This window comes from Limulus polyphemus, unplaced genomic scaffold (assembly GCF_000517525.1).
Source record: "Limulus polyphemus unplaced genomic scaffold, Limulus_polyphemus-2.1.2 Scaffold127, whole genome shotgun sequence".
Classification (NCBI taxonomy): Eukaryota; Metazoa; Arthropoda; class Merostomata; order Xiphosura; family Limulidae; genus Limulus; species Limulus polyphemus.
The window spans coordinates 651341-669653 of NW_013665737.1; the positions used below are offsets into that span (position 1 = coordinate 651341).

General features: G+C 31.5%; 1 protein-coding gene across 2 annotated transcripts in view; it reads right to left on the bottom strand.

The window, feature by feature from the left end:
• Window positions 1–14729, bottom strand: part of LOC106473172 — a 42890-nt gene extending 28161 nt beyond the window's left edge. For both annotated transcript variants that reach the window (XM_022402656.1, XM_013933857.2), the window contains exons 1-6: window positions 14561–14729; window positions 9525–10039; window positions 9233–9268; window positions 2753–2833; window positions 2176–2292; window positions 80–166 (exon numbers count right to left, since the gene is read on the bottom strand). In XM_022402656.1, coding sequence (XP_022258364.1) covers window positions 80–166; window positions 2176–2292; window positions 2753–2833; window positions 9233–9268; window positions 9525–10039; window positions 14561–14588 — 864 coding nt within the window. In that variant the 5' untranslated portion in view covers window positions 14589–14729. The remainder of the gene's footprint in view (window positions 1–79; window positions 167–2175; window positions 2293–2752; window positions 2834–9232; window positions 9269–9524; window positions 10040–14560) is intronic.
• Window positions 14730–18313: the final 3584 nt, after the last annotated feature.

Below are 18313 nucleotides of genomic sequence, written 5' to 3' on the forward strand. Positions count from 1 at the left end.
ATGGAAACTATAATAAGCACAAAATGGTTACGAGGTCGGTCCCAGGGACCGAGCCCATGCTGAAAGAGTTAAACAGTACCTCAACTTTAAGTTCACCTTCTTTGTTTAAGGAACTTTTAAGCTCATTTTCTTTTGTATCCAATTCAGTCTTCAGATTCTCCACTATCTAGTAACAGAAGAAGACTTGATAGTTATAACATCACTTACAATAATAATGTTAAAATATGCTTTTCTATTACAATACAAAATATCTGGAAGTACGTAAAAAACTAGAAAGTACAGTAATCCCACAGAGCGTAAGAATTTATTCTCATCCCTTTCGAATTTCCAAGATACATAAATGAACAGAATTTCCATTCCACTCAGAGAACTATTTAGGAATTTGTTTCTTGCCATTAAATTTTATCTGACAAAATACAGACCACTTGTAAACCTCAACAGAACATGATTTGAAACTATACGTAAAATCTCTTGTTAATTATCAATATCGCTTATTAAAGAATTGTGTGAGAAAACGTTTCACCTTACAATCATATAAAAGTTGCCTAAAAACAGTCTCACTTCTAACTGGAATCACTGCATGGTAACTTTACATCAAAGGCAAGCACAATTACTAAAATCTTGTGAACTTAAAGAAATTAAAGAGGTGAAAGAACAAAGTACTATTGACTAAATCTCTTCAATATTAAGTTGAGGTCTTTTTTGGCAACCCATCAATTTTCTTTCAATTTCTACTTTACAATTTTCACACTACAGAAAATTGTATTCAGCTGTGAATCAAACTTAGAGTTACAAAAAAAAAACAGGTTAATCCACATGTTTTAACTGCTCCTTTTCATAATATTTTGTGTACTGTTTATATTCAAGTAATATTGACAAACCTAAAAAAAAACTCTTTGCAACTGGTCAACAAAGAAACCACACGCATTTCCCAATTATACCTTTTGTTTTAGATAAATAACCTAATGTATCATTTGAAAATTTTAAGTATTTAGTAAATCTTGTGATACAGTTTTTACTTAAATGTTAATGTTCTAGGACCCTATAGCTTATGTAAGCAAAATGAAAGCCTTACGTATAAAAAAACAATGTTTTAGCACGTGATGATGCCACGTTAACAGTGGCAAAACAGTCTTTAAATGAAATATATTTCTCTCCTATTTTAGTTGTTTCTTGACTTTTAAAGTTTAAGCAAGTTATCTGTCATACAAGACATATATTTTAAATGTTAACTCTAAAATTACCAATGACTTCCATCAGTTTCTAAACACATCTTTCTGAACTATTTATGCACAAACTGCTTATAAGTCTATGACTTTGCTGATTACAAGATCCATCATAATGTATGCTTCACAAAAAGTATGAAAATGACCAAAACATTTTATCACTAATGGAATTAATTTCACTATAAAAATCGCCCATTTTTTTATATTTTCTTTACTGGGTGTTGTCAAAAAAAAAAATATATATATACAAACTCCTTCAGTAACGAATGGTATAAAAATAAGTCAGGATTTGAAGGTTAAAATTATTTAACAAGCACTGAATTTCTCATTTACAAAAGGCTAAAGTTTCTGAACAATAATCCTGTCTTTGGTTCTTAACTAATGTTCATGAAATCTAATTGAGAATTTTAATTTGATCTAATACAACATGAGTCTCGCATCATGATGATGATGGTCAGCGACCACTGTAGTGTTTGTGCTTGTAAGATATTGTGACAGTAACTTGATGAATGGCATAAAGAGCTTGGCAACTTAATCTATTACCTATGAGCAGTGAGTACATCAATTAGTGTCATGTAAACTAGTTGATTAATTGAAATTAAGATTAAATTAGCTAATTGAAATTAAGAGTAGAACCATTACAAAAACAATCAACTAATCAAAATTAGTGTTTACAATTGTTTCAATAATCCATAAAAAGTTTGATTGACGGATATAAACTAGAAATTAAAAGATACATTAAGATATTTCAACAATATTACACCAAAGAAAACAATGAAATAAAGCATTTAATACCTTATATTATACAATTTACCTATATGAAACCAAAATAATGAAGATAAGGCAGGATTAAATGGTTTAAAAAGAATATTTTAAAGATAAATTACTTTTGTTTAACTACTGAAACTTACATGTAACAATAAGCTGAAAAACATCTATTGGATCTCACCTGTTCGACTGATTGTAACTGGTTAATTAGATTATCTCTTTCTTCTGTTACCTCTCTTAACTTCTCTACATTCGGTAAAGCAACATTCTCCCACGCTTCACAAACTTTCTGAAAAGTCTTTTATTAAAAAAGAAAAAGTGTGAATATACTTTTTGAATGAAAGACGTATTCCCTAAACTGTAAATATACCAATCTTTCATCTTTGTACAATTTGCAAGTTCTTTTAAAATACACAAACATTTTTTCACTTTGCTATATTATTTATACACTTAACAGTAGCATCTAAAAACATTTCATGCACACTCATCGATACGAAACACAACAAAAAGTTTTATTGTACAGTTATATAGGTCAATGAACGATACAATAAAAAAAACAGCAGTCTTGTTTTATTACCCATTTTCTTTGGAGCATTAAAATATTAATGTTGTTAACATAAAATCATCCCTATCATTTACTTACCCAACATTTCTCTGAAGACATTTTTCTTTATGCAGCCACCAAAAGTACATTATAGTAATGATAACATTTTTAAGCCATGAACAATAAGCATTATAGTACAAAACTGTTTTCTCACCACTTGGAGTTCTTGAAGTGCCTCGTCTTTTTTCTTACTCTCTGCTTCTAGAACAGCTATATTCTGATCCCGCTCTAACAGCTATATTGAAATATTCCAAACTCATTTCACTCATAAATTTAAGTATGTAGTCAAATGTTTTTGCAAACTTAATTTAAATGTGGGTGACTCTGAATGTGGGATATTAGATAATCCACGTCTTTGTAATATTCCTTTTATTATCTACTTAAACCAAATTAAAGAGAGAAACATCATATTCTTGATAACTTATTACCATAATGCGAGTTATTACTACCCAAAGAAACAAAAACTGTTTTCTTATTCTGTAGAAAAATAATCTGAATTTATATAGTGTGTTTTTGTATTCAAACAATATACCTGTATATGTTTGTAAGCAAAAATCAATTTCAAACACTACTCATAACAATATTATTCATATGAATTACTATCACAGTACTTATGGTAAAGTTGTGGTTTTCCCCTGAAGCACTCGGGTTATGGGGTTTTTATTCATTTCTATCAAGATTTCTTCAACCTACATGTTTTTCCAACATCATGGTTGTGGTTATCAGATATTATTATTATGGTTAATAGCCTCTACAATTATCTAAGTCTAATTATTGATTAATTGCTATATTTCATATTTATTACTGATGAATTTATATCCTTTGATACAACTACTAATTTGTTGCTGTCTTCAGGTAAGTTTTATAAGCAGTGACGGGGAATTCAGTCTAGAGCTTTCTTGTTAGAAAGGATGGTGTGTTGCTCGCTTATCAATGGTCTCCCCCATGAGGACTTTAGTTAACTATATGAAGTCTGAGGAGGGGTATCCAGGTTTTGATGACTTCTTTATTGAGTACGCATGTCATCAGTTTGATGGGTACCAAAGGTTTATTTTCTTGTCTTGTATGTAGATCACATCCCCATTATTTTAGTACGACTCCATTTAATTGTATAGTCTCCTTCCCAAAAGATAGGTATTTAAATAGTTTTTTTCTCCAGTTTATTGGTGTCCACACATACATAAATGATGTTTTTATTCTCCATCAGGTCTTTAAATGTATTGGCATGTAGTTACTACAACTGTATTGCATTGTGGCTCTTGAGTACTGTTCTGATGCTTTTAGCTGTTCAAATATACTTTATATGTTTTCAGAAAGACCTCCAACTAGGAAAATATGGCTTTCTGTGAGCCTACTAAAAGGAAAAGGAGGCTGGGAATATTTTCCTGGAGCCAACTGCCCATGAAAGTAGCAAAACTATGTGTATAGAACATATCAAATCAATACAAAACACCTGAGCAAATACTAACCATGTCTGCAATCACTTATTCATGTACATGACAGCATTACAAAAACTATTCTTGCTTGGGGTCCATGATAGCCCTCAGAAGCCGTGTGTGTCTGCTGTAATTTGTTTTCTGCTAATTCTCAGTGTTTTTCTACTTTATCAAATATTCAGGGTATCCATTGTCAAAAAGAGCTGACATCTTGTTTTTCTTTCTTCTTCTTAGCATCCTCTGTATTACAGATCTTGTTAATTCTGAAGACTAGCCAGTTCATAATGCCTGCCTACACTGCTGGAGTGGTTTGATTTACATGTATAATACAAATAGTTACCAGCATCTGTGAGTTTCTTGTAAATTATTGAGGCATACAAGTTATGCGTCTTGGAAACCATGGTGTCTAGTAATTTGAGTGTCTTTTATTTCTGTTGATTGTACTGATGGATACTGTCTGTTCAGGTGGTTAAAGAGTTCTGGAATTTTGTCTGTAGTTTTTATCCATATAATGATTGCATTATCAATGTGTATAAGCTACATTCTGAGTCACAGAGCAGCTGATCTAAGGGTCAGGGTGTTGTCTTTGAAATGTTCCATGCAGATGTTGATGTGTACTGATGCAAAGAGTAAGCCCATGGCTAGACCTTGTTGTTGGTAGTAGCTATATTTATTTTAGGAGTTGTGTTGCTACAAAAAGTTGTAAATTCTAGAATCACGGTCAGTATACCTAGCACAGAGGTCAGCAAAATCTAGGTACTCCTCCTGAAATAATTCAAATAAATGATTGATTCCAGACCTAATGGAGAAGACCCCAGAGAAGTAGATACATGTATCACATTATCAGAAATAAAACTCATATAACATGAAAATATAAAGAAATGCAAGGATTTCTTGACTTTCAGTAAAATCACTCAAACAGTGTAAAGATAGGTGTAAAACTACCTAGTATCCAGAATTAGCAAGATCTGTTGTACAGAAGATGCTACATACAAGAAACACATCACTACAACACTCCTTGATAACGGATACCCTGAACACTTGATAGAGCAAAACAAACACCTAAAATTAGCAGGAAGAAAATTACAGAAACACAGATATATGTTCCTTTGTTAAAAGTCTCTCCAAACGCATACAGAGGATATCCATATAGCAAAAAAAATCAGAATGAAATTCAGAAGCCGTTAAACAGTATGACTGTAGTTTGTGCAAATCAAAATACTTATAGATGTGGAGAATAAAAGTATCATTTATAACCTCCTTATGAACTTGGACTCTGAAAAAGTTTAAAGAAACATTGAGACATCCTATACAAAATAAGGAATAAGCTGGGTTCCACTTTTATCTGAAATAGAATACTGTATTTTATTGCTAAATAAAGAATGGTTCCATAAAATACTTAACAAGTTGCAATCCTCGAAATAACAATGTATCTGCAATCGCACATTATGTCAGGGAAGAATACCATATAACAAAATCGAACAATAACGAAATAATTGGATATAGAAGCCACATAAGAGAAAAAGAAAGACAGACTTTCTAAATACACCTAACTGATAATATAGACAATCAACCTAGCATAGAAGTCAGCAAAACCTGTATACCCTCCTTTTGAAATATCCAAATAGTTAGTTCAAGTCATAATGGAGAAGACTCAAAACAAGTATATAACACACTAGCCTTTCCAACAAGAAGACCCAGGATTGAATCCAAGCTCCTGCCACCACATACAGTTTGACTTAGTACTTCCTTGAATGCCACAGTAGATTAGCAACTGAGACATAGTAATGTAGGTTACAAGCAGATCAGTATCCATAACAGAAAATAAATAAATTAGTAATTAATAAATAATTATATCTAAGTGATTGTATAGGCTACTAACCAGGAAAACAATATCCATTGCAGTCCAAATTATACAAATAAATGTACACACTATATGATGATCTTGTTCTGTAACAGGAACATTATTGGAAATAATGCTTAGTTCCTTACAACTGTTATAAATGAGTCAGGTGTCATGTGCACAACAGCCAAAAGGTGCAGATGGCATAACATTCAGCCTTACATATGTATTCATTATACAGAAAAACAAAACAAAAATAAACCTACAATGATAGTAATCCAAGAAAATATTTTGAGACCACATTAAACCTTATATTTACACATTATTTCACACTACATCACAAAAAAACTTAAACATTTCCTTCCTGATCATAAAATGGAAATGATAGCTATGAATAATATTATTGTTTAAACATTTTTTTAAACTTAAAAAAATGTGTGATTTAATTCAATAAATGAAATACTAATATTCACATTATATGTACGTGATACATACGGTTACAGGTCAGGTGTATATCATAACAAATCATAAAATTAAAATCAATGCTTTACAAGCTGAGCTATCAGATCTAAAATTCAAAGCAGATAACATCACTTTACATTACAATTCCTAATGTCAGTAAAGGCTTTTTCTTGAGCCAACCAGATACAACAAAAACCTGAACCTCATTCTGAAAACATGATCCTACAACCTTATGCAAAAACAGTTAGCTAAGTAATATGACATCAATAAAGCAATTACATGTACTAAGTTATATTAAGTCAGCATCTGGACCAAGCTAATATGAGAAACAGCAAAGCAACAAAAAGCCATTTAGCCTATCTGTGAAAGCACTTAAACAAAACACTACACTATATATATAGGTAGCCATCTACACAAGTTTTTCTATATCCAACACAGAGTTTAAAATAATCCAAACTAGCTGCACACATAACATCTGGTTAATAATTCCTCAGTTTCAAATATAAGTAATCAAAAATAAGTATGTTGAAGAACACATGAATCTAATCTTTCAAATGTTAAACCAACATCCCCAAATTTTTAAGTTCATATTTCCAAACATTTTATTCACAATTCAAAACAGACTATACCAAATCCTAACAACTTTATATATATATCAATGTTCTACAGAGGCAAGTTCAAAACTTTAAGCCCCTGCACGTTTCACAATATATCGATATTATTACTCTTATAGAAACCAAAACTGTACATAAATGAGACATCACTTAAGTCCTTTATTACATTATAATTTTTATAACTAAAAACCCAGAATTCTGATGGATCTTCTCACCACAGTTAAATACTCATGCTAGGGTTTAGGATTTTATGAATAATCACAATGAAATTCATGTGTTTTTCCACACAATTATTTCTTCTTCCAAATAAATTATCACATGCAACTGCATACTGTTACACTTTCCAATACTCAAACTTATTTTTCATATTCTGGTCTATTATACAAGAAGCTATCCAAATCATTGTCAGAAATAAATGAAAATCAAGAAAACAAACAAAGATGAGAGAACCAATAGTCACTTATTCCAGAATAAAAATGGATATCTTCACTCATTATTTTACAATAATATGCAATTTTCTACCATTTTTTTTAACTTTCTTTCCAATTCCAACTTACTAGTTACTTTCATACAAAGCACTTTATCAAATTTTTCTTAAAGCCACGATACATTGTATCATCCAGGATGTCTTCATCCGAGAAACAATATAAGCCTTACCATAAAACCTGAAGTTAGTACGTAATGAAAAACCATCTCTAAAATCATGCTGGGAATCACTAATTAAATATCTTTCAAATACTTTTGTAAATGACTTTTAACAATACAGTACAATACCTTGTTAACAACAGAAGTTTGGTTTGATTTGTATTAAATTTCACACAAAGTTACAAGAGGGCTATCTGCACTAGCCATCACTAGTTTAGCAGTGAAAAACTAGGGAGAAGGCAGCTAGTCATCACCATCCACCACCAACTCTAGGGCTATTATTTTACCAACTAATAGGGGGGTTGATTATCATATTACAATGTCCCCACAGATGAAAAGGCAAGCATGTTTGATGGGATGTGGATTTGAACCTGCGACCCGCAGATTGTGAGTCGAGTGCCTTAACCATCTGGCCGTGCCAGGCCAACGGCAGAAATAAAACTACGTGCAAGAAGCCTATGGTATCCCGAATCTTCTCTCAACTCTTTTCTTCTTTAAAATAGGGACCACACTGGCCATCTTTCAATCACCAGGAATTTTACCGGTGTCTAAAAACCTTTAAGCATCTACTAGTGTTTTTACACTTCTTTACAATTTTATAATAAATACTGTCAGGGTTGGGAGATTTAATATAACCTAAGCCTTTTTAAAATAGTTTTATTATAAACAGAATAATAATGTATGGATAATTCCTTTCCTAAATTTTAAACAAGTAGAAAACCTTTATAAAACATTAATATATCACTACAGTCATGTTCCTCTTTCTGTAAAACAAGGTTCATTTAATATCTTTTAAAATACGAATATTAATCATGAACCTCTTTGTGCAGTTAAGACAAATGTATAGAACTAACATTTAGTTACAGTAAAATTTTTATAAACTTCCTTTTCTTTGTCAGAAGCTTTATTAAATTATTTATCTTAATAGCACAATCATTCTGTTTCCACTATTAAATTTTATAATCTTGTAAGTTTGGAATTTTGTATTTATTAGTAACCTAGCTCCCTCTTTTATTCATTTAAAAATGGGTGTTCCTGGGAATAAAATATTTTGAAACCAAATAGTAGACTAGTAATGGAATCCCAAAGTATGCTTCATTAAAAATTTCATATTCACATGTAGCCAAGCAATCTTTCTCTTTTTTCTTATACCTTGCAGTTTCTTTCTTAAAATGGAGCACACTACTCTTATTGACTCTCAAACAGGTAATAAGATTATGAATACTAGTATTCAAGTGTTCTTGTACAATCACCTTTCTGATGATATTCTCCCAAGTGCTAACAACAAGTTTTAAAATAAAATCCAAGATAGCCCTCAGGGATGGAATATCCTCTGCTTGAATGTCAATATGTTGGATTGTCACATAACAGGATAAACTGAAAGTGAAACGTTGTGCCATCTAAGCTATTAGGTTGGAAATAAGTTACAAAAAGACAATTTCTCACCTTGACATTTACAATGCCCTTACAGCTATACCATATATGTGGTACATCATTGTACAAAGTGTATATTTTGACACTTTGTTCCCGTCTTGTTTCCTTCAATAGAAACTAAACATAAATATACATATATATATCTACAGTTTTAGTGGATATAAGTTATGAACATATTGTATATAAAATTCTTCACTTACCTCATGTTGTAAATCTTCAATAACTTTCTCACAATGCTGGAAATGAAAAATATACAATGCATACAAATTAAGAAGAGCACTAAATTTACTAAATACTTAAATTTTTCATTCACTTTTTTCTCACAAAAATATATGCAAAAATGATATTGTTTCAAAAGGTAAATTCATAACTTAATAATGGCCTGATTTTCTTTAACAAACCATGACAAACTGAAATAATAAGTTCCTGTTAAACAAGTTGTTACATTAATTAATTTAACAAATGATATTGGTACAAATTATATGGCCATACCTGTCTCCGAAATTTTTCCCTTTCAAAACTCTGCTGGTATGAAGAATTGTTATCTGAAGGATAATTTGGTGTTGAACTTTCTATGAAACTATGAAGATTCAAGGACTTCAAAGTACTAGCTGAATTTGTAGTGTCTTGAAATTTTTTAGATATGTTCTGAAATAGTGGACTAAGTTTTCTGTTTGTCGAAAGGTATGATAAGCGGCTCTCTTCAACAGGATTTAAGGTAACTCCCAGATCTTTGAGCATTTGCTGGACCTCTGGTGACAAAACAGGAGACTTTAAAAGCTCAGGATATGGGCTAAGAGTTTGATCATCAAGAGATGAGGACTCATTTTCAGATCTTCCATGAATTACTGAGAACTCATTTTTTTCAGCTTTCCTCTTCGACTGAAGATAAGGTGAATTATGTGGAAACTCAGAGTTTTTTGATTTTGTCTTAATGTTTCTAATTCTTTTTGTATCCCACTTTTGTTGTTTGTGATTTTCTTTGTCCGACATTCCAACTTTTGTACCTGTGATGGTGCATTAATTATAAATGTTTTAATACACATAATTTAAATATCACAACATACATACAAGGGACCATTTAGTCATTCATGGTTGTCCCCAGACATCTACCCTCACTAATTAAAGATTTTAAGAGTACAAATAATTATACTGATAAGATAGATACACATTTACAAAACACTTGGGTTGGATCCTACTTTAAATGATATACAGTGAAAATAATTCAGTCTTGATAGTTTTACACTTGTAGTTTAGTAAGTTTATACTATCCTACAGGTTTAAAAATTATTGAATATGTAAAACATTAGAGAATTTTGTAAATATTTTACACTAAACTTGCAAAAATTCCCATATTTACAGCACCATATAACATAACTGTTGAATTCTGCAAACATTCACAAAAATGTTAGTTTCAACATTTTAAAAGTTATGGTAAGGGAAAGGGTTATGAAGGTTATTCAGAATAAAGTTCATAATAGTTATTACAAATGAGATAAAATGTAAAACAGATAACCATACCAACTGGCATTACCAAATGAACAAATTACCAATGTATGTGAGAAACTTTATCAGAAGTTCATTATACTGAACATTTTCGAAAGGTGGACCTTTCTTCTTCAGAAGCAAACTTTCGAAAGCACTCTGGTTATAGGGTTTTTATTCATTTCTATCAAGACTCCTTGAACCTACGTGTTTTTCTAACACCGTGAATTATATTGAACATTACATTAATAACTAATCTAGAGTAAAAGTAAATGTGTGATTATACAAATAATGTAACATATCAATAACAAGGGTCCTTCTGGTCCATCAAAGTTGTCCCTGCACATCCATCCTTGAGAAAAAGTAAAAATTTAAACCTAATTTGTATTTTTCAGAGAGTTTTCAATCTCTCTTTCAAATTATTGTAAAGTGCTGGACTACACTACTGCTAATTGTTTCTCATTCCATAAGCCAATTACCCTGTTAGAAAAATATAATCTTAATTGAAGCCTAGTCTGTTTCCCATCTTATATTTGTGTCCTCTGTAACTTTCAGAATACAGTACAAATAAATTAGAGGCCTTTATCCTAACAATTCCCCAGATAAGCTTATAAACTTAAATAAGATCACCTCTTAGTTTTCTTTTCTCCAAAAATCATTCTGTACATTTTCCTCTGAACATTTTCCCAATAATAAATCATTATTTTTTTTGCATAAGGAAACCAAAACTATACAGAGTAATACAAGTGAGGCCTGAATAGTGTTTTGTATAAAGATAATTATCTCTTTTGAACTGTAATCAGTCTATAAATACAATCAAAAATTATATTAGCTTTGTTACTAATACTATGTACTAGCAACAGAGAACTGCTTTGCTGGCATGTATTACATAACATAATGTTTGAGGACAACATAGTACATAATAATGTTTAAGGACAACATAGGACATAACATAATGTTTAAGGACAACATAGGACAATGTTTAAGGACAACATAGGGCATAACAAAGTTTAAGGACAACACGAGATCTACTGGTCCATTTATGTTGTTCCATCCTCTAAACTAAACTAGAACTATTAAATAAAAAAACCTACAAAGCAAGCCCTTATCTTTCAAGTTATCAAGCTTTCTCTTAAACTCAATTAAATTTACTGCCTCAACAACATCCAAAGGCCAACCACCCTGTTAGTGTTAGAAAAATAAAATGGTCTTAATTGAAAATGACTCCTATCCTGTCAAAATTTAATTTGTGTCCCCTAGTCCTATTATTCTCAACCATTAAGTATGAAAAAAGATGATGCATTAACACTATCAATTTCCTTCAGAATCTTAAACACCCCAGTCAGATCCCTCTAACTATTCCTTTTTCAAGAGAAAATTTCAGAGATCTTAACTTCTCCTCGTATGGCAACCCCTCTATCCTAGGCACCATCTTAGTAACCCTTGTCTGAACTCTTTCCAACAATCAGATCCCTCTAACTATTCCTTTTTCAAGAGAAAATTTCAGAGATCTTAGCCTCTCCTCGTATGGCAACCCATCTATCCCAGGCACCATCTTAGTAACCCTTATCTGAACTCTTTCCAACAATTCACTATCCTTTCTAAGGTAAGGAGCCCAAGACTGAACACAATACTCCAAATGTAACTTAACCAGTATCCTATAAAATGAAATTATAACATCTTTAGTCTTGTATTCAATTTCTGTAGACACAATCTAAAATACTATTTGCCCTACTAATTTGCAACAGCCTTAACAATATCACCAATGTAAGCAAAAGCTGAAGCACTAATCCCTCAGGTACTCCACTAATAACAAGGAAATAGTTTCACTAAGCTTCATTACTAACTTTTATTTTCTTTCTCTCATCTGACTATCTTATTTACTAGTGTTTTACCAATGCTAGGATGGCTTATGAGACTGATCAGCCACTACAGATCTAAAGACAAAATACAAAGAAAATTACACAAACAGTTAGAAAAAAAAGTCAAAAAAGTAGTTTAGAAAACAGTATCAATAACAGCCACACCAAGCCTAATCCCATTATTGAAACCGTGTAAACCAATGGAGTCAAGATTAATAATTAAGTTGTTATTAATAGTTTTTTAATCAATGGCTTCCCATTATTGTTCAACACTTGCTACTGAACCCTACTGTTTATCATTTCTTATATTTTGTTTGTTTGTACATCTATCTATATATACTATTTTTTTTTTACCTGTTTGTGTAATTTTCTTTCATCTTTTATTCCCATTACTGCTACTGAACCACAACACCAAGATCCCTTTCTTTCTTAACATTGTTAGTTATTCCCATCCAAATTATACTTATAATTCAAATTATGATAACCTACATGAATTATTTTGCATTTATTATAATTAAAACCTGCCTGCTATTTATTTGCCCAACTCACTAAATGATCTAAATCCTTTTGAAAAGCAGCAACACCCAATACCTTAATATCACCATGCCAATTCCTTTTTCTTCAGTTACATATGCTTTTGAGTAGTTTCCCATTTATACTAAATTATGATCCAAGTTATTTTGTAGTATTTCAATACAGCTAGAAATACTCAAGAATTTAATATCATCTGTAAACTTTACTTATTAATTAATTATGCCAAGCCTTAACAATATCACCAATGTAAGTATGAAAAAGCAAAAGCTGAAGCACTAATACCTAAGGTACTCCACTAATAACATGGGAATAGTTTCACTGGGCTTCATTAGTAACTTTTTCCTTTCTTTCATCCAACTATCTAATTTACTAGTGTTTTACCAATCCTCCACCAGTGATTTTCTTCGGTAATCTTTTGTGTGGCACCTTATCAAAATATTTTTATATATCTAAGTACACCTAGTCCACACATTTTAATCATCCAGAAAACATGTAATATGTTCAAAAAATTTATTAGTAAAATAACAATTTCCTTTTAGTGAATCAATGTTGCTCTTCCTTTATATCATATTTTACTAAATCATATTTCAAAACTTCTTTTATCAAACTATTGAATTTTTTCCACTATAGAAGTAAGATTAAATGATCTATAATTTTCATTGCAACTCTTATCTTCCCATTTAAAAAATACAAGTAATATTAGTACCTCTGCAATCCTTAGGTAAATGTCCACTATTTGTTCACCTACCAAACATTTGAGGTCAACTTGCATATCTGGTCTTCAGCCTCCTTGGAAAAATAATGTCTGACCTTGGTGTTTATTACCAACAAAGGGATTAATATCTACATGATTAAGGCCAATCCCATTATTTCCTGTCAAATTCTAAGGATCAAGAATACTGCCAACACATTCTCTTGTAAAAGCTCAACCATCTCATAGTCTTCAACAAAAACCTTGCCATCAGCATCCTTTTAAGGGCTCAATACTCATTTTAACAATTTGCTTACCTTTGAACATAACTGAAAAAAATCCTTGCTATTAGTTTTAAGATAAAATTTAACATTATCAATATATTTTCTAACCAAACCCCTAGCTTTTCTGTAAATCTTTTATCCTATCTGTCAATTTAAACCTCTTTAAAATAAAAGTAACTTATCATTTATCTTTAGTAAGACAATTAGGTTTAATCTCTTTTGTTACTCACTTTTTATTTTTAGAAAGATACCTACCTTGAATTAAATTTAAAAGCAATTTATTTTTCAAATTTTCCCAAATCTACCTCACAATTACGTCACCTTTTATTAATTAGTTTTAACTTATTATCCCATTCACTAATAATTAATCTTACCTCATCATAGAGAAATTTACCACTGTAATAGTGTAAGTGTAACTAATAGTATATTATTATTACTATTAGTATTACTAATAATCATCAACAGATGTTACATTCTATAAATTTCTATTTCTATTAGTAGTACTACTACTACTAGTACTAATAACGTTAGTATTACTAGTAATAGTACTACTTACTGAATACTATCTTAACCACTACTATCATAATAGTGCGAGTAATATTAATACTACTAGTAATAATAATACTAGCGAGTGGTAAGTTACGTTTGAAATTATACTGCTTTAGTACTTACTGACTAGTTCTAGACTTTCTTCCAACATTATTTTCAGTGCTCTCTATTAACACTAACCGTAATGTCTACTACAATAGTTGCTCTAAAAATTAGGGAAAACTGAAAGAAGTTATTCAAGTAAGTACATTAATTAATTGTAAAATCCCAGCAGAACCACCCGCAAAATTAATTTTGAAAATGTTAGCGGATTAGCGCCACCTGTATTGCTGAAATCCAACTTACGTAGAATAGCAATTAATATATCTCTAGAAAATAAATTTCGAGGTATCGGAATATGTTCTCTTTCAAGAGTGTATAGCGTCACAAACTACAAATACTGTCATAAACTCATAATTTCTAGATATGGTATCAACTCTCCAGTCAGCTCTGCATAATATGAAAAGTATAAAAAAAATCTAACTAAAATTTAAAAAGTCAATATACACCTTGAACCTTTATAACTACTAGCTGAAGGTACCCATTAAGCAAAAACTGTGAAAAGGACAATTTGAGATTATGTTCTCCCTTCTTTTGTCATTTGTTATTAAATTCCTAATGACTTCATTAGATGCTAATTGCATACCCTGCTTTGTGGATGTTAATTATTGGATGTTACTGATTAAGTACTCATGTCTTAAAATTCAAAGCCAAACGTCTACGAAAAAGTGGAAATGCGCTCCGTTTCGGAGAAAAATCATAAAACAAAATAACCCAAGCACAGCGTCGGACAGTTTCCAGTTACTGAGTTACCATACAAAAAATACGATAATCGAGCTGGCCAACTCAGGGTAATGTAAGACAAATATCTCTAAAAAGTGGAAATGTAACTTATTTCAGGGTGTTTTTGTCCTCCTTCTCAGGGAAAAATCTTAAAACAAACTTTTAGTTACCATACAAAAAATTACAGCCAGCCAACTCTGGGTCATGGATGCTAACAGCAGACATACCGCTGTGCCACTGTGTGTGTGTGGGGTGGGGGGGGGGCATTCTCACAATAAAGATGATCTATTTTGTGTGTGTGCGTGACTTACAACGCTAGAAACCGGGTTTCGATACCCGTGGTGGGCAGAGCACAGATAGCCCATCGTGTAGCTTTGTGCTTAATTACAAACAACAACAACTTTATTGTGAGATATTATTTATATATGTTTAATCAAAATACACAGACAGAAATTATTAAAATATTGCAGAATCGATCTGAAACTTGAGAATTTTTTTAGCCCTTGGGCTGAAATTTAAACATTTTGGAATTCAAGAATATTCACAACATCAAAACAGTGAAATTCAGGCAGACAAAATAGGATTTAGTGGTGACAATTACTGTAATTATTAAAGACCTTATTTATTACATATATTACTACTGGGTTGCCTGTTCCTCAATTGAAAATCTAATATATCGCAAGTATTGTGAGCAACGCCATATTGTATTGCATAGCTTATATTCATACGAGTAAATTCGCTTCGAATGAAGAACTAATTTGATAACTATATATTTAAATATTAATTCTTAAACAATTGAAATACATAGATTTAACTTCCATTCACGAGAAATTTAAACAAAGGGACTATTTAATTATTGCTAAATATCACATATAATCACGTCAAGCACGTCACTGATTTTCTTCGCTGTGAACACTTATAATTCAAAATGAATGACTTTTATTCACGATCAAGGTCAGTATTAATAGTTGCGTCTGTGAAAGAAGCAAGTGTTTTAAGAGATAAAATAATTAAACGAACTTGTATGACCTACACAATTTGTCACTCGACATCACCTAAATGTCTTTAGATAAAGAAGTGACAATATGTTGTGTATCATTAAAGATATAAATATTTCAACGTTCAGAGATATTTGATTTACTAGGAACCCTGCTAGAAATATTTTAAATCACTAGTTGGATCACTATTTTAAATGCAAAAATTTATTTTACGTAAACTGTTAATGAGTGACCCAGTATAATAGCTTCGTTTCTTAATACGGTGGATTCGTATTTGATGGATGGAGGGATGTATAAATAAATAAACAAACAGGGGTATCAAAACCCGATTTCTAGTGTTGTAAGTCCGCAGACATACCGCTGTGCCACTGGAGGGCCAAACAAACAAACAAGTATTTCAATCTTATACAGTCAAGTCACCAACAATGTCAGATTTACAGGAGATTGCCAACACCCTTGAAGACCTTTTTTTTTCACCATTCTACTCTCCACCTGTTTTCTAAGAAGGAATATCTTTTACCTATATTTGTTTTATCTTGAAAAAGGTTCAGAAAACTGAATGCAGATTCAGTATTTTAAAGGCCCTCCTTGTTTGTGGTATGTACAGCCATTTGTTCATTTTTATTGGTAACATTTCAATTGTTACGTCCTTCTGAGTTTTTATGGTATCAATGCTATCTTAATATTTCAAGTAGGAGCTTGGAGTACTTCATGGCTGTGTATTGGGTTTTTATACTTTATAGCAGCACTAAGATCAATTCTATCACTGAATACTTTCCTTTAATATTTATGAATAGCCTCTATGTTGACGACTTTCAGATTTCTTGTCAGTGATTGACTATGTGGCATGTTTAGCAGTAGTTCTAAACAACCCTTATTAAAATCTGAAGATATATTTCTTCTAGCAATGGGGATTGCACCTTGATACCGAGAGCCATCTAAGACGTACACTAATTCCTGTGTTGGTAGAGAATAAGTTCTTGAGACTAATCTTCAGTACTAAGCTGACTTTCAATCCGCATCTAAAGCAGCTGAAGATTTGGAGTATAAAGTCACTGAGCACCTCCTGCATCTTCTCTTCCACCTCTTGAACAGTGAAGAGAAGTTCTATGCTCAGAATATCTCATGTTCTTATTCTCTGCTTTATTTTTTCGACAGGGATAGTTTGAAGATGGTTGACCCTACATCACCAAGGGATCCTGCTCTGCACAGAAAATTTCACACATCTTCAATCCAGAGCCTTTACACTGAGTCTTATGAACTGTCACTATGTTTGCAGCTGTTTTAGCAACATGCCGCAAAATTTTGGCCCTATTTTCGGCCTTGAGCCTTTTTAAATGCTTACACTAATTTAGCTACTACATAACAGCTGACAAAAGGACATATATATATAATTTTAAACAAGAAAAGAGCAAAACGGAAAGAGCAGAAATCCTAACATATAAACACTTAAACAGACGCTACATGTTTTATGTACATGCTGAAATAATGTTGAAAACATTGTCGAGTGGGATATTGAAGCAATTCGCTACTAATAAATCATAGTTTTATTATTTTATTGAGAGTATTGATCACTGATTATCTATTTTGAAATGTCGAAATGTACTATCAGGATTGTACTACTTAATTTAATATACTTTAATTACTTCCCTACAGATGACAGCACCATTCTTTTATGACATCTTTTATTTTGCTCTGCTCAAAAGAATTAAAGGTTAATCAGAGTTCTTATATTCTAGACATAACAAGGCACAACTATCGTTATTGGACAATGTCAATAGCATCTATGAATTAATTTTGATGCTAAATAAGTGACAAGTGAATGATCATTGATCTGATATGTAAATTTCAATTGTTTTTAAAAATGAAGAAAACACAGTGTGTGTTCTCAATTAGCATTTAAAAAAACAAATCAGCGTTAAAGGGTTCCAAAAAAAAAGATGTTTGGACACTTTTATGTTATAAAGCGCAATAGGTCGGCCAAAAAACGATCAAACACAAGTCATTGCAGAATAGATACAAGTCTCAAAAGTGTGGATAACAGAATGTGGGCTCA